This window comes from Dipodomys spectabilis, unplaced genomic scaffold (assembly GCF_019054845.1).
Source record: "Dipodomys spectabilis isolate Male_0828 unplaced genomic scaffold, ASM1905484v1 ptg000108l, whole genome shotgun sequence".
In the NCBI taxonomy this organism is placed as follows: domain Eukaryota; kingdom Metazoa; phylum Chordata; class Mammalia; order Rodentia; family Heteromyidae; genus Dipodomys; species Dipodomys spectabilis.
The window spans coordinates 18,014,683-18,042,253 of record NW_024870785.1 but is presented as its reverse complement, the minus strand read 5'-3'; the positions used below and the strand labels follow the sequence as shown (position 1 = coordinate 18,042,253).

Sequence of the window (27,571 nt, the reverse complement as noted above, 5' to 3'; positions counted from 1 at the left end):
GCCATTAAGTTAGTTTTCTAAAAGCTTCTGTGAAGAAAAATTTATCCCGTGATATTGAATCTTTTTTCCAAAATGAAAATTTTCTTTTGGTAGCTTTTATGGCAGAATGTTAGATTTATACCTTAAAAAAAAAAAAGAAAAAGAAGAAATGAGGAGAAACCTGAGGAATGAGAGAAACACATACACATTTTAAACTTTTCATTTATATAACTAAGAAGAAAAAATATCCATTAGACTAAAATTTCACAATATTCATTTAATTGCAACTAAAACACAGAGAATATATATTTTTTTGAAATACAAAAATAATGACCAGAGCTGGTGCTTTCTTTATTGCTAGGTCTTTTAAGATTGTAACATATCAAAGATGCTTGAGTCTAAAAATAGATTACAGGGTATTTGTGATGCCAACGAAATAATGTGCAGGGGCTAGGAAGGTAGCTCAGTGATAGAGTGCTTGCCTTGCATGCATGAGGCCCTGGGTTCGAATCCTCAGCACCACATAAGCAGAAAAAGCCAGAAGTGGTGCTTTGGCTCCCATGGTAGAGCGCTAGCCTTGAGCTGAAGAGCTGAGGGACAGCACCCAGGCCCAGAGTTCAGGCCCCATGACTGGCAAAAAGAAAAGAAAAGAAATAATGTGCAATATGCATTGTATTATTTAGTATTTTTGAAAGCTGATAATTCCCTTGATTTAGGATCTTTCCTAATTTTGCTTGACTCCAATGACTTGTTAAAAGTTCCATTTGATACTGGAGAGAAAATGACAGCAGACTTGCTGAATATCAGCACAAGGGTCATAACTTATGGTTTGAGAGCCTATAAGTAATAGTCTGCTGACTAAATATACTTTCTTCTCTCAAATCCTTGTCCTGTTTTTAGAAGTACAAATTTGAAATTTAATTCCTGTTGACTGTATTAGCATGTAGCAAATTAGTGTCTTTTGAATAAAATGAAATGTCATCCTTAACCTTTGAAATAAGGGTTGCCTATGTAAATTTCCCATAGTTTTACCTCTAAATAAATATAAATGTACCCACTTATTAATCTTAAGTTAATGGACAGATCATCTTCTTTTCACCTCTCAAAGCAAAAACTATATGAACTTACTGGAACTTTTTTGAAAACAGAAACCAAATAGTGAACCTCATAGGAAACATTTTAAACCTTCTTTTAATTACCTAGTTGGGAAGTTATAATGGAGTCAAATTTTCATCTTGCCATTTAATGTGAAACCAATTTATTGTAATAATCATCCCATTTTACTGTTCCCAATGACTTTGTTCCTAGGGCAGGTGACTAGAAAGTGTTAATGTTACTATTTTAGAAAAGGTGAGCAAGAAATAATTTTCAGTTTCATAAAACTCTATAATTAATATAATTAATATATCAAACAACTTTATAGTTTTTAGCTTTCCTCTTTTTTTTTTTTTTTTTGTCGGTCGTGGGGCTTGAATTCTGGGCTTGGGCGCTGTCCCTGTGCTCTTCAGCTCAAGGCGAGCGCTCTACCGCTTGAGCCACAGCTCCACTTCCGGTTTTCTGGTGGCTTATTGGAGATAAGAGTTTCACGGACTTGGGCTGGGAAGATGGCTCAGTGGTAGAGCGCTTGGCCTGCATGTCTGAGGCCCTGGGTTCTATTCCCAGGGCCTCAGACATAAGCAGAAAAAAACAAAAACGGAAGTGGCGCTGTGGCTCAAGTGGTAGAGCGATAGCCTTGAGCTGAAGAGCTGAGGGATAGCGCCCAGGCCCAGAGTTCAGGCCCCACGACCGACAAAAAAAAAAAAAAAAGTTAATATTGAAAAGACATTTAGGAAATTATAGTTTGAAAGAAATTACCAAAAAAACCCCAGAAACATGTATATTACCATTTGACCCCAATGGGGACTTTCATTCATTTTGTTTTTAAAAAAACCACCTTATTTTTTCCTTATTTGTCAATATGAATGATATTCTGTAAACTATAATATATGTATCTCCAATCAGGAGATGAACCTGAGACTGTTGGGGCCAAATTACTAGGTGTCCTGATTTTGACTTGAGCCTGATGGACAATGTGAGACTTCTCTGTTTGTTACCTCTTCCAGTATTTGAGGAGGAAATGTAAATTTTTTTTCTCCTAAAGTGGCTCTTGTGTGGAGGAGGGAAAGATGAAAATAAATATGTATATAAATGACAAGAAGGGCTTTTCATCTATAGTCTCAGTATTTGCCATTGGTTATGGAGATTTTTGCTATTGAAGCTGGCTGTTCTTTCTCCCCTCCTGTTTATGTTTCACAATTCCTGTAAGTAAAGAAGAAGCAGAACAGTGTAAACAAATAACTGCTGGGTGCCAGTGGTCAGGCCTGTAATCTTAGCTGCTTCAGAGGCTGAGATCTGAGGATCACCGTTCAAAGCCAGCTTGGACAGGAACATCCATGAGATTGTTCTCTCCAATTAACCACCAGAAAACTAGAAGTGGCGCTATATCTCAAGTGGTAGAGCACTAGCCTTGAGCTGAAGAACTGAGGGACCAGTGCCCAGGCCCAGAGTTCAAGCCCCATGGAGGTGGGTGGGAGGGCACACAGGGAGGAACCAACCAAATAACCTTTGACTTGACCAGTGTGCTCAGTGTTTCAGAGGCATCAGTGTTAAATTCTAGGCTAGGTTCCTATAGTCCTGCCTACCTGGAACTGCTTGAAAGCAGCCCAAGAGGTTGGGGCCAACATGGGCGGGCAACATAGCAAGACCCCATTAAGCAAACAAAAACCATGGGAAAACTAAATGTATATATATATATATCTTTTTCTATTTAGTATCTTAGAGACAATATAAAATTTAGATTTCTTAAAAACTTATAAACTACTATGTGCCAGTCATTATTTAAGCACTTTATAAATACTAATTTTTATAAGTATAAAAATTCTTGGGGCTGGGAATGTGACTTAGTGGTAGAGTGCATGAATCTCTGGATTCAATTCCTCAGTATAACATAAGCAGAAAAAGCCAGAAGTGCAGCTGTGGATCAAGTGGTAGAGTATTAGCCTTGAGCAAAAGAAGCTCAGAGACAGTGCCCAGACCCTGAGTTCAAGCCCCAGGACTGGCAAAAAAAAAAAAATCTTGATAAAACCTGTCAGAATATGTTAGCATTTGATATTTGGATAAATATTTAAAAGATTTGCTATAGTTGTGCAGAATCTAGCTGATTTTTCACAGAAAGGCAAACATTTTTATGGATACTTGATTTTATTTTTCATATTTTATGCTGAAGCTGTTGTAGTGAAAAATGGTACAATATCAAAAAATTTTAAGAATTTTAGTTAAATACTATTAATCAAGTGTGCTTTGATCTCCTTTTAAGGCCTTTAAATGTATTAGGGTTTTATTGCTAAAATAATACTAGAAACATTTCTCAGTTTGTGTGTTTCATGGTATGTATGGGTGAAATGCTATTTTATTATGCATTTCAAATTAGATTTTATAGAGAAGAACAAATGTAAATGTTGTCGTCTCCTGTATCAAATTTCTCCTTTTGTCTTCTGATTCTCGTGTGGTAGTGTATTTACTCCTTTTTGGCCAGTTGAGCCCCAGAAAAAAGAAGAGCTTCAAGCAAGTACACGATGGCATGTTTAATTTTTTTCCCCTTTTAGCTTGCCTACATATTTTATAGTTTATAAAGTATGTATTGCAGCTCTGCCATGTTCATTTTGAAAACTTCATCTAAGAACCAAAATTACAAGGACAAGTAAACAATGTAAAAATGTCAGACTATATTTTTAATATAGTAGGTGAATGAATTAATATTAAGAATTGGACTTAGTCTCATTTGCTGTGTAGAAGATTTTGATATCCTTTTCAGATATTATATTTTCCATATTAACTAAAACGATATAGAACTACAGTTTCTAGATCATTATGGTTTTTTCAAAGATTAAAATTCTTTTAAATCTTCCATTTCCATACATTTAAGTTTATGTGTTTTAAGGTATTTTTGTTGTCAGACTATTTTGGTGAAAATTGTTTTATTTATCTGAATGTTTTTATAAAATGCTTTTATATGGTACTTTTCTTGTTCTTACACTTTATTCATATGAATTTTTGTTTGAGTTATTCACCTAACAGTTTTCATCTTTTAACTTAAAGGTTAGCAAACTATAACTAGAAGGCTGAGTTGGCCTTCCATCTACTTTTGTGAGTGAGGAATATAGCCATACTCATTTGTTTATGTATTACTTGGGACTGCTTTCACACTGTAACAATACAAATGGATAGTTATGACAGAGATCATATGGTCCCAAATCCTAAAATATTCAATATCTGACCCTTTACAGAAAAGTTTGCTGCTTGCTGCTTTAAGTTTCAGAGAGAACTTAGTTTGGGACCTGGCCAATTAGCCCATAGATTATTTTTGTATTTGTGAAGGCAATTTACTCTCAGTGAATTGATGATTAAATTGAACTTTTATGTAACCAAGCAATTACAATGTCTATGGATCAATAATTTTTGAGTTAGTAACAATTTATAAGACTATTTCCCATAAAATTAAGGAATTACAGTGCTATTAATCTGATAAATTGATTTGTTTGAACATGTGTTTTCTAGTTGAAAATTGAAGTAGATACTCTTTCAGATTACCTTTACTTCTGTGGTTCTAATATTAGACATTGCATATTTGATGTTTGTCTTCAACAAAAATGACATAAAATATTGTGACTCATGCCTAAAATCCTGGCTATTCAGGAAGTTGAAATAAGATCAAAATTCGAGGCCAGATTAGGCAAACAATAATTTCATATGATCCCTTCTTAACCAATAAAAAGCTGAGTGTAATGGTGTGTATCTGTCATCTCAGCTAGATGAGCAGATTAAATAAGGAGGATCATATTCCAGGCCAGTCCAGCAAAAATCAGACTTTATTCAAATAATAATCAAAGGAACAGGATTGAAAGTGTGACTCAAGTGATAGAGCACCTGCTTTGTAAGCATGAGACCCTGAGTACAACCCCTCTCCAGTATCACCAAAAGAACCCAACAACAACAAGTGATTTGTATTAATTGGGAAAGAAAATAGGCTTTTTTTCTGAAATTTTATTATTGAATGAAACAAGCTCAATGAATAAAACCAGAAACTCATTTGTAAGTTAAGGCTATAAATATAGCTTCTGGGTTTGGGCTGCTTAAGGCAATAAAAAATTAGAATTATGGGGCTGGGAAGGTGGCTCAGTGGTAGAGTGCTTGCCTTGCATGCATGAGGCCCTGGGTTCGATTCCTCAGCATCACATAAGCAAAAAGAAAAAAAGCCAGAAGTGGCGCTGTGGCTCAAGTGGTAGTGTGCTAGCCTTGAGCTGAAGAGCTGAGGGACAGAGGCCAGGCCCAGAGTTCAGGCCTCACGACCAGACCCCCCCCCCCCCCAAAAAAAAGAATTAGAATTATTTGTTTTAGTATCCTTTGTTTTATTTTTAAATTATTAATTATTAATTTTTAAATTTAATGCATCTGACTTTTTTGTACTTTTGCTCTTCTTATATGAAAAACTTTTAGGTGATAATTTCGTATTCAGTAAGACTGAAGTTAAACATTTTTTAATCTTAATTCTTTGTAAAATATAGGAGTTTCACCATATTCTTCACCAATTTAAATTATTTTGTTAGTATTTTATAATAGTTAATTCATAACATTATTTCCTTATCTAATATTAGACATGTCTAATTTCAGAGTACTAAGATTTAATTTACATCAATGGAGAAATTAAAAATAAGGTTATATACTCATTATTCTGTTATGTCTTTTTTTTTCTCTGTGAACATTATGTACTCATCTTTCCAAACTTTACCAGATAGAAAAGTTTTTGTGTATGTTTTGTTGGGCATCTTGTGTTATATTCCTAATAGGGAAGTTTTGTATATTCAGTCAGTTTTGTATATATCAGTCAGACAAATAAATCTTTGTTACATATAGTAATTTGAATGAGTATAAGCAATATTAGATTGAATGCAAAGAGTATGTTCAAAATGATTGCATAAAATGATACATCTTTTAGAAAGTAAAAAAATGGCCAGAACTAAACATTATTTGTCTGAAGAGTACAAATAAGAGAAAAATCCAACATTAGTTAAAAAAAAAAAAAAAGGAGCTAAAATCAACAATAAACCTAGACTTTAGGATAATAAAACCTTAGGTAGGAAGAGCTAAGAAAAGATGACATGGAGAAACAAATACATAGGTAGATGTTATTGTCAGTTTTCTAGTTAGTGTGTTCACAAGTATTATGGTAAATATTTAAATACAAACGTGGGCGATGTGTGGACCAATGATGAGACTATAACATGACCCAAGACTATGACTAATCAAACTTATATGCCTGAAATTATTTAAAGACCAAAGTGTGCAGGACTTGGACATATACATATATTTGTTTAAGGCTAATTTTGGCATACAATTTGAACATTTGCTCTTGTACTAAAGCAGGATGTTTAGCATAACGATTTTAGTTTAAAAATGCTCATTGGCAAATCCAATGATATTCTGTTTAGCCAATGATAATTTGACATTTTACAGTAAATCTCCATATTCTTGTTTATGGAACTTTGCTTTCCTCTAAATGACAGTTTCACCATGTGCAGTAAATACGCATATGACACAGTGATACCAAAGAGTAATGTTTGTCTTCTTTTTGTGTAAGTTTACTTGCCCTTCTATATTCATTTAATGTTTCATTGCAGATATGTAGGCATTTTGTGTGGTCTTGACTTACCTTTGCAATGATAATGTTAAGTTAGATAAAATCCTGTTTTGAATAAACCTTATCTGCAGTGTCCTAAGTGCCTAGTTCCTTTTTGCTCATAAGTGAGAACTGATTTAGTAATGCAGAGCCTTTTAAGTTAAGCATTTTGATAGCAGCTTCTGCCTTTCTTTTTCTTGTGGCAGTGTGTTGCTAAAGCGCTTCCAGAAACACTGGTACATCCACAGGGCTTTTCCCTTTATTTTCTTACATTGCTCTAGTTTTTTTGTTTTTTGTTTTTGTTTTTTTGTTTTTAATCAAAGCATTTTGCTCAGATTCACGTAATGCATGCATGTATTCAAACATTTTTCACCAATTGGTATGGTAGCTGCTCTCAGCCCTCATCTGGTTTAAGAATGTATATTCTACTGATTACCATTGATGCATGTTTGTTCTATTTGTGTATAGGTCCTATTCATAGTCAGTTGGAATTCCTGAGTGACTCTTGGGCACGCCTGAAACAAAGCAGAGACTGGTTGTACAATTCCTCTTACTCCTTTGAATCTGATTTTGACCTTACCAAGTCTTTGGGAGTTCACACATTGATTGAAAATGTTGTAAGCTTTGTGAGTGGAGATGTGGGGAATGCCCCAGGTTTTAAAGAGCCCGAGGAAAGCATGTCTACCAGTCCACAGGCGTCCATCATTGCAATGGAACAGCAGCAGTTAAGGGCAGAAGTAAGTAAGTCTTTGAGATTTACTTCTCATGAGACTCTGGAAACTTAAACTGAACCACTGAGTATATAATTCTAGGAAAAACTTTACCTTTTTCTACTCTTCCTGCCTTTTATCGCCTTAAGCTTTTGGCATCAGCTTCTTAACTAAAACAGCGTGATAATTTATTTTCACTCCACCAAGTACTCATTTTTTTTTTTTAAATCTTTCTTAAAATATTTTTAATTGTTATTATAAAGGTGATGTTCAGAGGGGTTATGTTGTATAAGTCAGGTAAAGAGTACATTTCTTTTTGGACAATGTAAGGATTTTCCCTCAGAGCTCCTATTTTTGACCCATTTGTTCAATTTATAGTTTAGGCTCAATTTGTTTATATATAATTATAGTTTAGTTCAATTTGTTCAATCTATAGTTTAGGCTAGGACCCCATAGAAATGATTGCACTTGAAGAAACTAGGGCTCAAAGAAGTTCAGTGATTTTTACCAAGGTCACTCAGGACGTAAAACAGTTGGCCTTATTGCCAGTCTCCAACATTCAAATGGAACTAGAAGTTTAGGTTGGCAGTACACATGTAGCTTCAAGTGCTTAACATGCAAAGCCCTGGGTTTAAACTCAAGCATACTTCAGACTGACACTCAGGCCTATTACTCTTCCCATTATACTCTGCAGGTTCTTTTATATTAAAGTATGTTAAACAATTTTAAGATACTTTGGGGTTTTTTTAGTAGTATGTATCGTAAAGAATAGGTTACTAAGAAATGTCACAATTTCTTTTGTGTTAAATAATACATTGTCTAAGTGGCATATATAATTCTTATATATCTTAGTTCAAAAACAGACTCTAAAATGTTGTGTTTCCTTCCCTCCCCTCCCCCCAAGCTTCGTTTAGAGGCACTTCACCAGATCCTTGTCCTGTTGTCTGGGATGGAGGAAAAAAGTAGCATCTCACTGGCAGGAAGCCGGTCTAGTTCAGGCTTTCAGTCATCCACACTGCTCACATCTGTAAGACTGCAGTTTCTAGCAGGGTGTTTTGGTTTAGGCACTGTTGGACATACAGGAGCCAAAGGGGAGAGTGGCCGATTGCATCACTATCAGGTAGGTGACATCTTGTAATATATTCAGATCTTAGCTATCTAATAGTAATGTAAAATTTTGTGGCAATCATGATTGAGGTTTAAAAATATAAAGACTTTAGAATTACTTTTTAAGATTTCTCATTGGTCAGGTTTTCTAAATACAGCTGGGATTAGGTGAGTCTTAGTACTATTTTGCTTTTAGATTTTTTTTGTTGTCTCATTTTATTAATCCTCAGCTAGATGGACTAGGGCTCAATCTGAGTTAAAATAAGGTTTAGATTTGGGAAGACAGATTTCAAGAGTTAACATTTTAAATTTGATATTTTGCCTAGTTTCTCTAATCCCTTTTTTAACTAATGAATTAATGAATTTTTACTTTTTATTTTTTGTTGGTCCTGGGGCTTGAACTCTGGGCCTGAGGGCTGTCCCTCAGCTCTTCAGCTCAAGGCTAGAGCTCTACCACTTGAGCTACAGCGCCACTTTCAGTTTTCTGGTGGTGTATTGGAGATAAAGAGTTTCACAGACTTTACTGTCCGGGCTGGCTTTGAACCGTGATCCTCAGATCTCAGCCTCCTGAGTAGCTAGGATTACAGGTTTGAGCCACTGGCGCCTGGCTTTAATTTTTTTTCTCTTTTTTTAATTAATTTTTATTTATTTATTTATTTTATTTTTATTGTGAAAATACTGTACAGAGGGGTTACAATTACATGGGCAAGATAATGAGTACATTTCTTATCAAGCATTGTAGCCTCCTCCTTTGTTTCCCCTTCCCATCCCTTTCCATCCTCCCCCGCTCCCCATTTAATTTTTTTTTTAAAGTCTATATGTCTTCTGTATTATTTTTGGAAAGAAGATTATACAGAACAAAGAATTTTCAAGCAATTTAAGCTGGATTTATTATAAATCTATCATTTGTGTTTTTTTACTTCATGTAATAATTTAAAAACTACTATAGGGCCCAGTGCATAGATGAATGATAAACTGTTATTACTTTCTTTAGCTGAAATAAAAAATCTTGCTGCTAAATTAAAAAGTAAATATTTCTGTGTGATTTAGGATGGGATCAGAGCAGCTAAGAGAAATATTCAGATTGAAATCCAGGTAGCTGTGCATAAGATTTATCAACAGTTGTCTGCTACCTTGGAGAGAGCCCTGCAAGCAAATAAGCATCACATTGGTAAGTAACTGTCCCAATGAATGTAAGATGCAGGATACGCTTTGGGCCTGAGGTTTAGGTAGGTAATATTCTAAATTTTATGTTTAATATTAGTAGACCAACGGACAGATAAAGAACAAATATTTGAAAACAGATTAGTATTCAATATTATGATTGATGTTTTGAAAACTTATTTTGGTAGGTGTTTACTTCAAAGAAGATTCTCACCCATTACTTTCTTTTATTTTTTTAGAAGCCCAGCAACGTCTCCTTTTGGTTACAGTTTTTGCCCTGAGTGTTCATTATCAACCAGTGGATGTTTCCTTGGCAGTTTCCACTGGCTTGCTAAATGTATTGTCACAGTTGTGTGGCACAGACACCATGTTGGGACAGCCCCTGCAGTTGTTGCCAAAGACAGGTGTTTCCCAGCTTAGCACAGCTTTGAAAGTGGCCAGTACAAGGTTGCTCCAGATTCTAGCCATCACTACAGGGTATGTATGATAAAGATCTTGGTAGAATTGTCTGGGGACTAGTTTTTCTACCTTATCCAAATGTTTGCACGTCTGTGTTCATATACCTTTTTTTCCCTGTAGGACCTACGCTGATAAACTAAGCCCCAAGGTAGTTCAATCCTTGTTGGATCTACTCTGTAGTCAGTTGAAGAATTTGTTGTCTCAAACTGGTGTACTACTTATGGCCTCTTTTGGGGAAGGGGAAGGAGAAGAGGGTGAAGAAGGAAAAAAAGTTGACTCCAGTGGAGAAACTGAGAAGAAAGATTTCAGAGGTATCCGTCTTTTTTCTCTATCATTACTTATAAGCATATTGAGTCCTCATTGTATGCATATAAAACTGTAACTTGTTGTTATGAGACATGGAAGATGTTTACTTCTTCACTTACAATGCCCCTATTCTCTCCAAATTTGTGTGGTTTTTTTTTACATTTTTATTATTATCTTTAAGTAGTTGTACAAAGAAGTTCCCATTCTACAAAACAGTATATAAATACAAAGTGCCTGACCACATTGTCACCCACCTCTCCTAACCCATCCCTTTTCTCACTTTTCTTTTTTTATTAAATTGAAATTAGGTGATTACATAAATTTCACATATTTCACAGTATTGTGGAATAGTGATACTTAGTTAAAGTCACAAACACATTTTAACCTTCACAAAGCAAATTGTCATTATCATGGCCTATAAAGTTTGTGAATTAAATGAGCTTTGACAATCCAATTATTTCTTCCACATCCAGGTGGTGTTTACATTTCTTTCCTTCTGCTTAGTGTAAGCTATTCCCTCTTTCCCTCTCATTCCTCCTTTCCCATCGCTGTCTTTGGGTTGCTTAGTTCTTTTTCTTCTATGTCCAGTGCAGCTGATGGGCCCCTTTGTTGTATGTTGTTCTGTTTCCCACTTATTCTGCATCCTCCTGGCTTCCCTCTGTTGCATGCATATATGTACACCATATATATGGTCAAGAACATTCTCCAAATTTGTTTTAATATTTGGGAACTGAGATATAACTAGAAGAGCTCAACTTCTTAGGCTATTCTGTTCTCTAGTGACTAACCAAATTTTTATTCTATTTAGCCATTATAATTTTTAGTTACTGATATATAATTTTCTTGTAGCTTCATAAGGACTATGTTTTTAATAGAACTCATTCCCTGAACAGTTGAACTACTACATACATCTTTTATATAATTAAGAGAATAGAGGCCTAAAATTGGTCATATATTCAAAAAAGATTGTGAACCTCCTATGTATCATTACCATAACACCTCTGGGAGCCCTTAAGGCCCTTTCTGGATTAGGGGTATGGATAGAGGGAGAGAACAAGATAATTATAGAATCAACCTCTGAAGATGGTAGTGATATTGAAATAAAACCTGTAAAGCAGGTAGAACAGTGTCTGCAATATAGTGAAAGCTCAGGTAGTATTAGTAATGGAGTATTGAAAAATAATATTAGTATTACAGGTTGTAGGACTGATGGCTTTTCTCACATTCTATGAAGAAACTTCTTTTCTAATAAAGGAGAAAATACTTAATGGATTTGGGAGGCTAGGTGTAATTAATAATGTTCATTTTAGTTAAATACATTCAGATAAACACCTTGTACAATTTTAGGGGTTCACAGGTCTTCTCAAAACTTTAGTGGAATATTAGATGGGAATAAGGAACTACTACTTTTCTAGAATGAGGGTTTAAAAAAATGGATAAAATACTGGGCGCTGGTGGCTCATGTCTTTAATCCTAGCTTCTCAGAAGGCAGAGATCTGAGGATCACGGTTCAAAGCCAGCCCATGCAGAAAAGTCCTATGAGACTCTTATCTCCAGTTAACCACTATAATCTCTAACCTTAGAAAGCATATATATAAAGCATATAAAGCTCAGGGACAAGCTGGGCGCCGGTGGCTCACGCCTGTAATCCTAGCTACCCAGGAAGCTGAGATCTAAGGATTGTGGTTCAAAGCCAGCCGGGGGAAGGAAAGTCCGTGAGACTCTTATCTCCAATAAACCACTAGAAAACCAGAAGTGGCACCGTGGCTCAAGCGGGTAGAGTGCTCACCTTGAGCTGAAGAGCGCAGGGACAGCGCCCAAGGCCAGAGTACAAGCCCCGCGACCAACCAAAAAAAAAAATAAAGCCCAGGGACAGCACCTAGACCCTGAATTGAGTTCAAGCCCAGTGCTGGCAAAAACAACAACAACAATACCTCCCCCCCTCCCCAAAATAACAAATAAACTTTCTAACATGCTTAGTCTTATGTACGGACACATGAAGGAGATTTCATTTGTATTAATTTCCCGTTCTGTTAAAATTTTCAACTATGACTAGTTTACTGAAAACCTAGATTGTGAATTAGCTTTGTGCTACCAGAGTACAATTGTAAACTCAGGGAAGGTGATTCTTGTTGAATTTTGGTTATAATTTAAACTTGTCTCTTTACTCTTCAGCTGCCCTCAGGAAACAACATGCAGCAGAACTCCATCTAGGGGATTTTTTAGTTTTTCTTCGTAGAGTTGTATCTTCAAAAGCCATTCAATCAAAAATGGCTTCCCCAAAGTGGACAGAGGTGCTTCTAAATATAGCATCTCAGAAGTGTTCTTCAGGTATATATGTCATTTGACTTTGTTTTATTTTTTAAAATTGTTTTTATTGTTTGTTTATTCCAGTCCTAGGGCTTGAACTCAGGGCCTGCGCACTGTCCCTGAGCTTCTTTTGCTCAAGGCTAGCACTCTACCACTTGAGCCACAGTGCCACTTCCAGCTTTTTCTGTTCATGTGGTACAGAGGAATCAAACCCAGGGCTTCATGCATGCTAGGAAGCACTCTACCACTAAGCCACATTCCCATGCTTTGTTTTATTTTTTATCTCACATGTGTTTTATTAAATAATGCTATACTTGACCATTAGGCACTTGATCTTTTTCATTGCTTTTCTTTTTTGTTTCCTAAAAACTTTTCCTATGAAAACTCCAGTTTCAGGGATAAAAATTGGGAGATTGCTAGACAACAATGGAAAGTGGCGCTGGTGCCAGGTGCTGGTGGCCTCATACCTGTTATCCTAGCTACTTAGGAAACAGACTTGGAGGATCATGGTTCAGAGTCATCCTGAATAGAAAAGGACGAGACTTCATCTCCAATAAACCAGTAAAATGCTGGCCTGATACTATGGCTTAAGTGATAAAGAGCATCAGGCATGAGCAAGAAAGCCAAGCAGAAGCACAAGGTCATAAATTCAAGCCCTGGTACCACTAAGAAGTGTCACTGGAGAAGGTTGTGAATTTCACTTAGAAAATGTGATCTTATTTGTTCAAATAATATATTCTAAAATTAAATGGAGAATTTCTATTTAATATGGTCATTCATAAGTCTGCCTCATTTCTTGGATTGTGAAGATGCAGATCTAAATTTGTCCATTCTCACTTATCATTATGGGATTTCAATTGCCTTGATTATGATATCTGATTATATAATCCCTATGAAAGCTCTATATAATAAGCTTAATTCCTGGTTCTTTGCCTGAAAGTCTGGATTGTTTTATATAGACTACTGGCAGTCCTTACCTACTCTTTTTTTAAATTTTTATAAAATGTACATAACAAATTTAACATTGTATAATCACAATGCATATTTTTAACACTATACATTTCAAGAACTTTTTTTATCATCCCCAATGTGTTCTAAATATGAACAAAAAACGTTATATAATGTTCCATGTCATGGATTATTGTATATATTTACATTGTCTATATACTTTAACAGTATTCCTTTCTAGTATAACTTAAAGTGAGGCTTACTTCATATTAAATTCTTAAAAAGAAAACTCACTTATTTGTATCTGGTTTTATTAGTTATATGTTTAAAAGGAATACATATATATATTTATTTATATGTGTGTATATGTTTCTAAATATAGCATCTTAGAAATGTTCTTCAGGTATATATGTCATTTGACTTTGTTTTATTTTATTTTTTAAATTGTTTTTAACCCATCTGTTTTCTGTTTGCTGACTTTGGAAAAGTATAAGCTGTTTATTGCCCTTTAACCCTAACAAGGAACCAACAAGGGAGAGCCAATGAGAGTATAAATAAGCATTAACTTTAGAGATTCACAGACCTATTTAAGTTCTGCTTTTATTGCGCTGTGTGGCTTTGGACAAATTGTTAAATTCTCTAAACCTTAGTTTCCTCTTAGTTAAATGGAGTTATAATTCACACTCTGAGGATTAACAGGAAGGATTACCACATGTGAGATGCATAGTACAGTATCTGGCACTGGTAGTTATTATATTAACTGCATTATAAACATGAATATGTGCATTAGTGGCTGTAAGATAGGTCCAGATATCATGTGGTAGTGGTTTGTAATGAGTTTATTCCACTCATAAAGGCTCAGCAGCCTCAGAGATTTTAACAAAGAGTTTATTTCAACTTTGAAAACATGTCATATTGATAAGAAAATGTCTCTCTTTCCTCTCAAGGTATTCCTCTAGTTGGTAACTTAAGAACCAGACTCCTTGCACTTCACGTCCTTGAAGCTGTGCTTCCAGCTTGTGAAACTGGTGTAGAAGATGATCAAATGGCCCAGGTTTCTGTTTTTAAAGTTACTAGAAGAGGTTTTCTATATTTTCAACATGATTCACATAAATCTAAACTTATATACATGTAGTTTCTTTGCTTATAAATGTTCCATTTGTTCAGTAGCATACTTTTCATTTTAAAGATTGCTTTTTTTTTTTTTTTTTGGGTCCGGTCGTGGGGCCTGAACTCTGGGCCTGAGCACTGTCCCTCAGCTCTTCAGCTCAAGGCTAGCGTTCTACCACTTGAGCCACAGCGCCACTTCCGGCTTTTTTTCTTTTTGCTTATGTGGTGCTGAGGAATCGAACCCACGGCCTCATGCATGCAAGGCAAGCGCTCTACCACTGAGCCATCTTCCCAGCCCCAAAGATTGCTTTTTTGTTTCATTTTCAAGCAAGGAGAAAGTAAGTTATAGGGTGTGAGAAATAGAGGGATAAAGAATACATGTAAAGTCAAGAGGAAAGGTCAGTCTGAAATTACTTACTAGGTTGGGTCTTTTGTTCATGGGGCTTGAATTCTGGGCCTGAATGCTGTCCCTGAGCTCTTCAGCTCAAGGTGAGCACTCTACCACTTGAGCCACAGCGTCACCTCTGGTTTTCTGTGGTTAATTGGAGATAAGAGTCTCACGGACTTATCCTGCCCATGTAACTGTAACTCCTCTGTACAGTATGTTCACAAATAAAATAAAATTAAATTAAAAAAAAAAAAAAAAAGAGTCTCACGGACTTTCCTGCCTGGGCTGCCTTTGAACTGTGATCCTCAGATCTCAGCCTCCTGAGTAGCTAGGATTACAGTCATGTGCCACCAGCACCTGGCCTATGTTGGGTCTTTAGAGAGAGGAATGTGTGAGGTTATACAGCCTTACCAGAAGTCCATAGCTATGACAGTGGAACCTACTTTGTAGTGGGTTAATAATAATTATTTCACTTATAACCACCGTAAGTAGTTTTTGGGCCTTGATGATGTATTTAAATTTAATTTATGACTTAATGTTAGTTACATGCTATATCTTTTTTTAAAAAAAATTACTTCATATAAATTTTTTTTTTTTCTTCAACAAAACAGGTTGTTGAACGGTTATTTTCCCTTCTATCCGATTGTATGTGGGAGACTCCCATTGCTCAGGCCAAACATGCCATTCAAATAAAAGAAAAAGAACAAGAAATAAAATTACAGGTAATTGATTGTTCCAAAAGGTTGATCAGTCTGTTGGTCAGTAGGTTGGTCCTTCCTTCCTTCCTCCCTTCCTTTCTTCCAGTGGTTAGATGTAGTGAATCTTGAGCTTGCTCAGCTTTCTTGCTTATGGCTGGTGCTTTACTACTTGTGCCACACCTCTAGCTCCAAAAGTGTTTTAAGACACAGGTTAATATTCTGCCTCTAGTCTCTGGATGCAAGGTCCTCCAATAGACCTTGCTCTATCAGTTATTCTTTCTACTCCACAGGTTCCTTCTCCTCAGCTTATAACCATGCTATCCCCTTTAAGTCACATTTTATCCATGAAGACTTCTTTATCTTCTCTCTTGTCCTTCACTACTAAGTTTCTCAAGAGCATAATCTTTCTTACCTCCTTACTTCTCATTACCACTTCATCTCAACTGTTTATGCCTATTGAGATACCAAAATTAAATGATAAAGACAGTTGTTAATTGCTGAATATGATGCAAAGTTGTTCTGCATTATCTATGGGGAATTGGTTCCAGTATCTCCTCATGTTGCCAAAATAAGTGAGGAACCAGATCCTTATACAAAATAATAGGGTATTTGCATATAACCTATGCAAACCCTTTCATATTTAGATCATTCCTAGATTAATTTTTATACTTAATACAGTATTAATGCTATACAATAAAATAAAGACAAAAGTATGAACATCTTCAATATAGAAGTAGTTTCTTAAAATATTTTTAGTCAGTGTTTGACTTACTCTGTAGATACAGGATTTAAGATGTAGGTCTACTGTCTGAGTCTTTGTGCGTGTCATTCTTAGCCATTGGAAACTTTATCCTCTGTTGATTTTCTTCTCTTCTTCTCTGTGTGTATACCATAACCTTTGTCAGTTCTTGGTTTCTTTGAGAAGTAACTATTCTTCATCCCAAAATGTTGATTTTCTTTTGTATCCTTAATTTTACAGCAGTCTTGCTTATATCCATGACCATTTTAAGTACATGGAATGCCTTCCAATCTTACTGCAACCTCAGTATCTCTGCATCAAAACCATTGCCTTTCCTTCCTGTCCCAGTTTTCAGTGATAGTTCCACCTAATTTCCTAGGTCTTTTTTTTTTTTTTTTGGTTGGTTGTGGGGCTTGAACTCTGGGTCTGGGTGCTGTCCCTCAGCTCATCAGCTCAAGGCTAGCACTCTACCACTTGAGCCACAGCACCACTTCCAGTTTTCTAATGGTTAATTAGAGATAAGAGTCTCACAGACTTTATTGTCCTGGCTGGCTTTGAACCATGATCCTCAGATCCCAGCCTCCAGAGTAGCTAGGATTACAGGCATGAGCTACTGGCGCCTGGCTCTAATTTCCTAAATCTTAATCTAGACCTACGGTTCTAGATTCTTCTAATGGCCCCATCCGCATAGCCACTAGGCTAATTGGACTCTCATTAATTGGACCTTCATTAATTGGACCTTGAATTCCCTATGTCTAAATTCTTCCCTTTTCATGATTCCAAGTTTTTCTGTATTTCCTTCCATCTTAGTGTGATGGCCTCATTTTCCTTTATGGCGTTTATTTTTCTGTTTCATCCGTCAGAGCATGCTGTGGTGTGGCTCCATGATCCATTCTGTTTTTCTCAGCTACCACTCATCTTCCTTGTTCTGTATTCCAAGTAACTACATTGGGTCTTGGGGCTTGAACTCAGGGCTTAGGTTCTAGCTATCCCTGAGCTTTTCTGTTCAAAGCTAGAGCTCTACCACTTTGAGCCCCAGTGCCACTTCCAGTTTTCTGGTGGTTAATTGGCAATAAAGAGCTTCATAGACTTTCCTACCTGGGCTGGCTTCAAAGCATGGTCCTCAGACCTCAGTCTTCTGAGTAGCTAGGATTATAGGCATGAACCCCCAGCTTCCAGAGCTCCATAGGCTTTTGATTCTCTAAATTTTAATTTTAGTTTGCTTTTTCCCTAACTTGTCTGTTTGCTTCTGTTGTCGCACAATTGTGCTAATCCTACTTAAAACATTCTAGTGGCCAGGCGCCCATGACTCAGTCTGTAACCTAGCTACTTAGGAAGCTGAGATTGAGATCTGAGGATCAAGGTTCAAAGCCAGCCTGGGCGGGAAAGTCTCAGAGACTTTTATCTCCAGTAAACCACTCAGAAAACTGGAAGTGGCACTGTAGTTCAAGTGGTAGAGCACTTGCCTTGAGCTGAATCCCTCAGGGACAGTGCCCAGGCCCAGAGTTCAAGCCCCATGACCGACAAAAGAAAACAAAACAACAAAAAAAATTCCAGTGATTTCTCATCATTCTTCGAAAAAAAAATCTAGACCTTTCTGTCCTTTTCCTTTGCTTGCTGTATTGTGAACTGTCCTTCCTTCTTTTTCATGAACACATTAAGCTTGTTCTTTCAGTAGGGCTTTTCCTTCTGTTTCAGAAACTTTTTGTCATTCAGTTATCAACTTAACTATCATTTCTCTGTAGTCCCCAGTTTATCTAGAGTAGTTGTCACAACCCTTTGTCACATCTCAGTTTTAATTTCAACATATCACTTACTACCTGTTTTTGTTTCCCTCTTACAAAATATAAGTTGTTTGAGAGCAGAGATCTTATTCATTTATACACTGCTGAAGGTAGAGGATCTGATAAAGTCCTTAGTGTTTATTGGATTGATGAATGGATGAGTTTAGGTCCTTATTATTTCTTTTTTTTGCGTTCAAATGTTTTATTCTAATACAATAAAATTGTTAACATTTTTTATATTTCTTATTGTAAAGATACTGTACAGCTACATAAGTAAGGTAATGAGTATTTCCTATCAAGCATTGTTACCCCTCCTTTGTTTTTCCGCTACCATTCCTTCCCTTCCCACCAGTTCCTCCTTCCTCCCCCCTCCCCATGTTGTAAAGTTCAACATAGTGTCTTGTACATCTCATTGTTACAATGGGGCAACCGGTATCCTTTTATTTTTTTAAATTTTTAATTTAAAAAAAAATTTTTGGGGGGGGGGTCCAGTCGTGGGGCCTGAACTCTGGGCCTAGACGCTGTCCCTCAGCTCTTCAGCTCAATGCTAGCGCTCTACCACTTGAGCCATAGCGCCACTTCCAGCTTTTTTATTTTCTGCTTATGTGGTACTGGAATTGAACCCAGGGCCTCGTGCATGCAAGGCAAGCACTCTACCACTGAGCCACCTTCCCAGCCCTCAACCGATATCCTTGTTTCAGCATTTTGTTATTTCCCTTCCCCAAATTAGAAAAATGTATATACAAGATACAGGGCACCGGAATCAAATAGTAAAAACGGTTATACCACAGAGGGAAGAACATACAAAAGAAACAAAAAATCATAAAGTACATTAAAAACAACAGTGACAAAGATAAAACCTCTTGTGTCCCAATCTTGGGGTTCATTTCACTTAGCATCATTTTATATGGTCATATGTACGTAGCTTTTGACCTTTTCTGCTTGTCTGGTAAGATTATTCTAGATTTATACTAGTTATTGCAAATAAGGGAAACCATGGGACTTACGTTTCTTTGGGTCTGGCTTACTTCACTTGATATAATTTTTTCTAAGTCTATCCATTTCCTAACAAATGGGGTGATGTACTTCTTTCTGATGGAGGCATAGAATTCTCATTTTCTTGATCCATTCATCTACTGAGGGGCATCTGGATTGGTTCTATATCTTAGCTATGGTGAATAATGCTGCGATAAACACAATTGTGCTAGTAGCTTTAGTATGGCCTTATGATCGTTTAGGTAAATGCTTAAAAGTGGGATTGCCAAGTCATAGGGGAGCTCTATGTATAGTCTTGAGGAACCTCCATATTGCTTTCCAAAGGGATTAAACAGGTTTACACTCCCACCAACAATGCAGTAGGGTTCCCTTTTGGCCACATCCCCTCCAGCATCTGTTGTTATTAGATTTCTTGATTGTAGCCATTCTAACTGGGGTAAGGTGAAATCTCAATGTTGTTTTGATTTGCATTTCTTTTATGGCTAGAGAAGTTGAGCATTTCTTCATGTGTCTATTGGCCATTCTTATTTCTTCAGAGAACTTATTATTTCTTCTCTGAACTCTTGCAGCAATCTCTTGATTATTCTCTCTGTATTCTCTCTGTATTCATCCTTCCTGGTAAAGTGATAAATCCACTTTATCTGCTCAAGTAGATAAGACATCTATGTAGACATTCCTTAGTGTGTAAAGCTTAATATGGCATACAAGGTCTTCCACAAACATTTTCCTTTTTCTCTTTCTAGGTTGTTTTCTACTGTTCTCAGCCTTTAGACATTCTATACTGCTGGCAGGGACTTCAGATCACAACTCTGTTGTACCTTCATTGTGTGGCAATGTACAAAGTGCCTCAAGTACCTTTCTCTTCTTTGTCCATCTGCTCAATGCCTTATCATTGTTCAAGATCCACCTTGCAAATCACTGTCTTTTGAATGCTTCCTTTGCCCTTTTCAAGCATGATTCGACACTTATTTTTCAACCATATTGATCATGTTGCCCTTGTTATTTTCCCACTGCAAAACTATATTATTTGTTTCCATGTCCCCTAAGTGGATGATAATCTCTTTATAGCCAGAGACCATGCTCTATTTAGCCTGTGTTCCCACTGCCTTGTATAGTAACTAATAATTGGTAGATACTTGATATATATATATATGTATAATAAAACCAAGGAGCCTCACTATGTATTAGAGATTTGGTTTACTCCTAAATACTGATGTAGCTTTTTTTCTGGTAGAAGCAAGGAGAGCTAGAAGAAGAAGATGAAAATCTTCCTATACAAGAAGTATCTTTTGATCCAGAAAAAGCTCAATGTTGCCTTGTGGAAAATGGACAGATTTTAACTCATGGCAGTGGAGGAAAAGGATATGGATTGGCATCAACTGGAGTAACTTCTGGGTGCTATCAGTGGAAGGTATGTAGATAACTCAAACCTCTAGACATAAATTTAGCATTGATAGGACTAATCATAGGTGAGGATAAGCTGCTTTAGCAGTAAAAGGCAAAGGTCAAGGTAGGAGCATTGCTTTGCTTTTTTTTTTCTTTTTCTTCTATAGTCTACAGCTTTGCTGTAACCATGGAATTGCCTTAACCTTTTTCCCTCCAACTTGGAGGAATGAGCAACACACTTGCAGTCATTGCAGTCTGCCCAAAGCTCACTTTCCGGGATTTTAAAATCATTTCTCATTCTCCTGGAAGAGAAAGCAATATAAGCTAATTTTTATTCTTTGGTCTACCCAATGCCTCTTTGTGGCAATATTTGGAACCTTTCTCTTCTCATTTGGTAGAGCCACTTGGGCAGTGTTTCTTTCTTTGGCCTGGGTGAATATGGCTTCAGGGTCATATGGAGTTTATTAAGTCTTGTGATGGCAAAAAGTCTGGCGCAAGCTGCTTTAAACAGTCTTGACTGTCATTACTGTTGTTGTTATTATTATTATAACTACTATTTTACTGACCAGCATTAGATACTTCTTATAAAGAAAAAAAGTTTAGGTGTTACAGTGACTTCTAGAGCCAGAGTGCTTTGGCAGCAAGTGGCTTTTTTTTTTTACCATGTGGCCTTTTCAAGGTGACTATGGGGTGTTCCAACAGCTGCTTCTTAGCTGATTGTTTTTTGCTCAAGGCAAAAGAAAAATAAACATTAAAAAAGATGCCTACAGTAATTAAGGCTTATTAACATTAATAGTAATTTTAACAGCATACGAAAATATTCATCTCCTTAGCCAGTGCTTCAGGGAGAGATAAGTCTTTGTCATCTGTCTTAAGGGTCCCATGGCCACACTTAACATTCAGAGATTCACTGGGGAAGAATCATAAGACTTGTTGATATAGTTGAGATTTATAATGATGTGTAAAAGATACGAAGTTGAATGATAAAGGAAAGACACAGGTGGCATATGAAGGTACCACATATATCTTCCTTATGTTCTATCTTGCCCATGGGTAGTAATTCCCCAGCAACAAAAATGCAGCAAGCACCATATGTGTGGTGTTTCTAAAGAGGCCCATTAGAGACTCGGAGTCCCAAATTGTTTTACTGGATAAGGGTCATATAATCTGTATTCTTTCTGGCATGTCTCAAAATTCCAGACTCTCAGAAGGAAAGCAGATACTTAGCATAAATCACATTGTTCACTTTTTCCAAGCTAGTGATTATTTACATTTGTTTAGGAAAAGTTTTGTACTATAGGAAACCTGTTTATCAGTTAGCCTCCCAGACACTAATCAGAGGTCAGGGATGGAAGCTGGCCTTTGTAAAATTATCAGTGTTAGGCCTGCCATTTAGCTCTTATATAGAGTAGATTTTAAAATTCGGAGTGTAAGGAATTGAAGCTCTCTATTAATAATTTTCAGAAAGAGGCATACTTCTTTTTCTCCATAAGTAACTTATAAGCTAAAATTTTTCATTTTTTCTGGCCCTCAGTTTATTCATTTGTAAATTAGGGTAACAATAATACTTAGTTTTTAAGGATTTGCTAAGTAACATTGCACAGTAAACACTGAACACAAAGTGAATTGATTCGAGTCATCCTCGCTCCTGTCATTACTGTTGTTGTTGTTATTACTATTACTGGTTCTGGAAACAGCCATTTTACTGACCAGCATTAGACACTTCTTATAAAGAAAAAAAATTTAGGTGTTACTTTCATCTTACACAGAATTTAGGAATTTACATTACTACTACTACAAAATAATCCTGTATGTTTCTTTTCCTGAGATAATTTTAATTATCTGTAATGTTCTGAATGAACTGACTGGGTATAAAATTATTTATTTTAAATGTTATAGGTACTCAGTGGTTATTCTGAATTTTCTACAAGGTAAAGAATAAATTCTTTTAAAAGTCTTTATAAATTGATAAAGTTATTTCATTATTCATTATTTCCACTTAGGAGCAAAAGAAATCTTAACAGGTTCCCATAAATGCATCAATATTATTTATAAACATATTTCCCAGTATTGATTAATACAGTTAATAGCACATAACGAGGTTTTTTTTAGTTTTAATGTACTTTATGACTTTTATTTTAGTTTTACATTGTGAAGGAAAACAGAGGTAATGAAGGCACGTGTGTTGGAGTTTCTCGCTGGCCAGTACATGACTTTAACCACCGTACTACCTCGGATATGTGGCTCTATCGGGCCTACAGTGGTAACCTTTATCACAATGGAGAACAGACTCTAACCTTGTCCAGCTTTACCCAAGGAGATTTCATTACCTGTGTGTTAGATATGGAAGCCAGGACCATTTCCTTTGGGAAAAATGGAGAGGTACTGAAATCCCTACATAAGCATTGCCCCTACCCCACCCCTTTCTGTTTTGTTTAGTTTTTTTTTTTCAAATGTACATTCAAATTAGTTGTTCAACTGCTAGCTACCCAACTTATATATTATCTAGTTTCTTGCTCTTTTTCCAAAACATACTTTCTGACTCTTAAAATATTTTCTCTGTACCAAACTAATAATAGAAAGGTTAGAGTCCCAGGAAGATTTTGAAATAGGTGAACAACATAGGATTATATAGTATAAAGAGTGTCTGGTTAACAGTAAGTTGAAATTTGCCTCTAGTAACTTTTGTTGTAGCTTGTTAGGCCTTTGAATTTTAATGAGATTAAATATTATCAACTTGAAAATAAAAACTTGGCCATGCATTTGGGGTTCATTCCTGTAATCCTAGCTACTGAGGAAGCTAAAATCTTGAGTTTAGTTCATATCACAGTTCAAAGCCATCCTGGGCAGGAAAGCCCATGAGACTCTTACCTTCAGTTAACCACCAGAAAACCTCAAGTGGTGCTGTGGCTCAAAGTGGAATAGCCTTGAGCAAAATAGTCCAGAGAGAGAACCCCATGACTGACAAAAAAGGAATAACAAATTAAAAAATAAAAAAGTAAAAACTTTGTTACTTTTTCTTTTCTTCACCCCTGCCACATTCTAGGAACCGAAACTAGCTTTTGAAGATGTAGATGCTGCAGAGTTGTACCCTTGTGTCATGTTCTATAGTAGCAATCCCGGTGAGAAGGTAATGAAACCTCACTTTGTCATATTTATGTGTAAAGAATATTTGTTGTTTTTATTAATGTTTGTCATCATCAGATAGAGTTTGTAAGTATAAGATATTTCCACTATTGAAAAAAAGTGCCAGCCGGGTGCCAGTGGCTCACGCCTGTAATCCTAGCTATTCAGGAGACTGAGATCTGAGGATCATGGTTCAAAGCCAGCCTGGGAATGAAAGTCCGTGAAACTCTTCTCTCCAATAAACCACCAGAAAACCGGAAGTGGCACTGTAGCTCAAGTGGTAGAGTGCTAGCTTTGAGCTGAAGAGCTGAGGGACAGTGCTCTGGCCCAGAGTTCAAGCTCCACGACTGACAAAAAAAAAGTGCCTGGCCCCTATAATTCATCCTTCTATAGAAGGTTATAAATTGGTTTTACTCTGTATTCAGGCATTATTTGTTACTTGATATTCTGGCACTTTGAGTATAGGGAGTCAACTTTCACATTTGTGTAATTATGAGAATTATAAGAATTATATTAGGTATAATTTGGTTCTTTGGCAAAAATTATGGTCATAAAAGAAATAATCTTCCCTTTCTCCCTCCCTCCTTCTCCACTCCCTCCCTTCCTTCCTTTTTTTTTTTTTTGGTGCTGGCTTATTCAGGGACCTGGGCGGTGTCCCTGTGCTTTTTTGTACTTGAGCCATAGCTCCACTTGTGGCTTTTTGGTTGTTAATTGGAGAGAAGAATCTTACAGACTTCTTGCTACCCCCAAGCTGGTTTTGAACCATGATCCTCAGATCTCAGTCTCATAGAGAGAGGAACAAGCAGCAAGGCAGTGAAAACTGATGTGAGTGGAGGCTGCCCAGTCCCTGATAACATCCCTTTTCGTGATGGTATTTTTGTAGTCCTAAATAGGTTTTGGAATATACTACTCGTAATATTGGTTTACTGCTTTGAATATCTATCAGATTTGTAGAAATTCACCCAGCCTAAACTGTGTGACAGTCTATTTAGTCTGTCTGTAAATCTTTAATGATAAATTTCAGAATCCCTGAGGAAGTCAGTACTAATATTAAGAATACTACTAATATTAGTCAACGTTTTTTAAACGTTCAGTGTGTCTGGCACTGTACTAATAAGCAGTTTATAGGCATAATTTCCTTTTTAAAATAAGTGTAGGAGGGCTGGGAAGGTGGCTCAGTGGTAGAGTGCTTGCCTTGCATGCTCGAGTCCCTGGGTTCGATTCCTCAGCACCACATAAGCAAAAAATAAAAAGCCGGAAGTGGTGCTGTGGCTCAAGTGGTAGAGCGCTAGCCTTGAGCTGAAGAGCTGAGGGACAATGCCCAGGCCCAAAGTTCAGGCCCCACAACCAGACCAAAAAAAAAACAATAAAATGAGTGTAGGAGACAGATACTATTATTGGTTCCTTTTTTTAATGTGAAAAGGCTAAGACTTAAAGAGATTAACTTCCCAAGATAATCAAAGTTGAAATTTGAACCCAAGTTTTACTTCTCTCATAACTTCTATGTCCTATTTGCAGAGTGTGTCCAAATTGAGACTACCTGTTATGTAGATCTGCAATTTTTTCTTTGTGTCCCTTGAACAATACAAGATAATTCCAGGACTCATTATTCTGGAGTTTTGATGATGAGAACTATTATATCTCCAGGTTCAGTGTTTTGTGTTTTTGTTTTTTACTAAATTGAGTCACCAGGAACATACACCTTGGTCTATATTCATCTTCTAGGTGGTTCTGATGGCTAGTCACTTTTGAGGGCAAATTGTGATAACATATACAGGTACTAGAAGACAAACATGAGTTCAACGTGAGATTCCATTTGCTAGAACTTGTAGTGACTTACAAGTAAAGAGGATCTATTAATATCACACATTCCACCCTCTTTTCTTCATGTAGGTGAAAATTTGTGATATGCAGATGCGTGGCACACCACGGGACTTACTTCCAGGAGATCCAATTTGTAGTCCAGTAGCAGCAGTGTTAGCTGAGGCCACAATTCAACTTATCCGTATCCTTCACCGAACAGACCGCTGGACTTACTGCATTAACAAAAAAATGATGGAAAGGCTGCATAAAATTAAGATATGTGTTAAAGAGTCAGGTCAGAAGCTAAAGAAAAGCCGCTCAGTTCAGAGCCGAGAGGAAAATGAAATGAGAGAGGAGAAAGAGAACAAAGAGGAAGAGAAAGGTAAACATAATAGGCATGGCCTTGCGGACCTCTCAGAACCACAGCTGAGAATTCTTTGCACAGAGGTGTGGCCTGTGCTGGCAGTGATAGGTGGAGTTGATGCTGGTCTTAGAGTTGGAGGCCGTTGTGTGCACAAGCAAACTGGGCGCCATGCCACGCTGCTGGGAGTGGTCAAAGAGGGCAGTACATCTGCCAAGGTCCAATGGGATGAAGCGGAAATTACCATCAGGTATGATCTATTGCATTACACTTTTAACAAATAACTAATTGTAAAGTGAACCATTGCCGAGAGATTATAATTATGTGTTTTAGATAAACTATACGTTAACTTATAAAAATGTTTCTTTCCAGTATAGCTAAATATTGGTTACACGAAGGTAGTATCTTTTAAAAACAATAGTTTTTGAAATACTATTGATTTATAAAATATATTAGGTTTTGTTTTATTTGTTTTATAAAAAAGTGGTAAGAATCCTTTTTCCTTTTCATTTGATTCGTGTGTGTGTGTGTGTGTGTGTGTGTGTGTGTGTGTGTGTGTGTGTGTGGTAGGGGGTGATGCTAGGGATCAGACTGTGGGTCTTGTACATGCTAGAAAAGTGCTCTCCCACTGAATTACACACCCCTCCCCATCTCTGCTATTTTCCCTGTATGTTATTTCCATTATATACTAGGATAGTAAAAAGCAAGCTAGTTTAGAAGGACCGGGAGTATAGAGTGGGAACATTGAGTGACTAAAATTAGGTTTTGAATTATCTGTGACTTTGAGTGTTTTTACTCTGCATTTTTGAAAAGGCACATATTTCTGTTCCCTCCATAGGCAACAATTTTGGATATATATATATATATATATAGCATTTATTTGACACAAAACTGAGTTTGTGTCATTATAACATTTAAATGGGTATTCAGACATGATTTGAAACATTCACAAAGGAAAATGTCAGGTACCTCCTTTCATAAGGGAACTCACTTATTTAATGGCTATATAATTGAAGAAAAGGATTTCTTAATGATATTATAAATTATTCTCTATATTGCCTAATGTGATTCCTAAAAAGGGATATATTAATATGATATCAAACATAATCTCATGTAGTAGTTCTTAGTATCTTATGGAAGTAATAGTTTTAAAATCCAGTGAATTCTGTAGACTTTCATAGTTAATTTCAGGGGTAATACATGACCCTCCTGTTCTGTTCCCCTACTATATCCATCACTAAGCTGACACTCCAATGACATTCTTTTATTCTTTGCCTAGTTTTAGAAAGGATTTAGGATACCTAGTTAATGTATAAATACAATATAATAGGGAAAGGAAAAATGAGATTAGGAAGGTAAAATAGAAAGTTTTTTTTTGTTGGTTTTTGTTTTTGTTTTTGGTGCTTGTGTGCCAGTCCTGGGGCTTGAAATCAGGGCCTGGTGCTATCTTTTGAGCCACAGCTCTACTTCCAATTTTTTTTG

At 36.4% G+C, this 27,571-nt stretch overlaps 1 protein-coding gene across 7 annotated transcripts in view; it reads left to right on the top strand.

Moving 5' to 3' along the window:
• Herc1 (HECT and RLD domain containing E3 ubiquitin protein ligase family member 1) overlaps positions 1–27,571 on the top strand; it is a 151,194-nt gene that overhangs the window by 54,527 nt on the left and 69,096 nt on the right. For 6 of the 7 annotated variants that reach the window (XM_042688003.1, XM_042688002.1, XM_042688001.1 and 3 more), the window contains exons 25-36: positions 7,163–7,431; positions 8,309–8,524; positions 9,562–9,682; positions 9,915–10,152; positions 10,255–10,445; positions 12,616–12,771; positions 14,646–14,752; positions 15,808–15,918; positions 20,648–20,824; positions 22,942–23,181; positions 23,846–23,929; positions 25,819–26,339. In XM_042688003.1, the coding sequence (XP_042543937.1) occupies positions 7,163–7,431; positions 8,309–8,524; positions 9,562–9,682; positions 9,915–10,152; positions 10,255–10,445; positions 12,616–12,771; positions 14,646–14,752; positions 15,808–15,918; positions 20,648–20,824; positions 22,942–23,181; positions 23,846–23,929; positions 25,819–26,339 (2,431 nt within the window). The remainder of the gene's footprint in view (positions 1–7,162; positions 7,432–8,308; positions 8,525–9,561; positions 9,683–9,914; positions 10,153–10,254; positions 10,446–12,615; positions 12,772–14,645; positions 14,753–15,807; positions 15,919–20,647; positions 20,825–22,941; positions 23,182–23,845; positions 23,930–25,818; positions 26,340–27,571) is intronic. The other variant, XM_042688000.1, reaches the window with a different exon arrangement.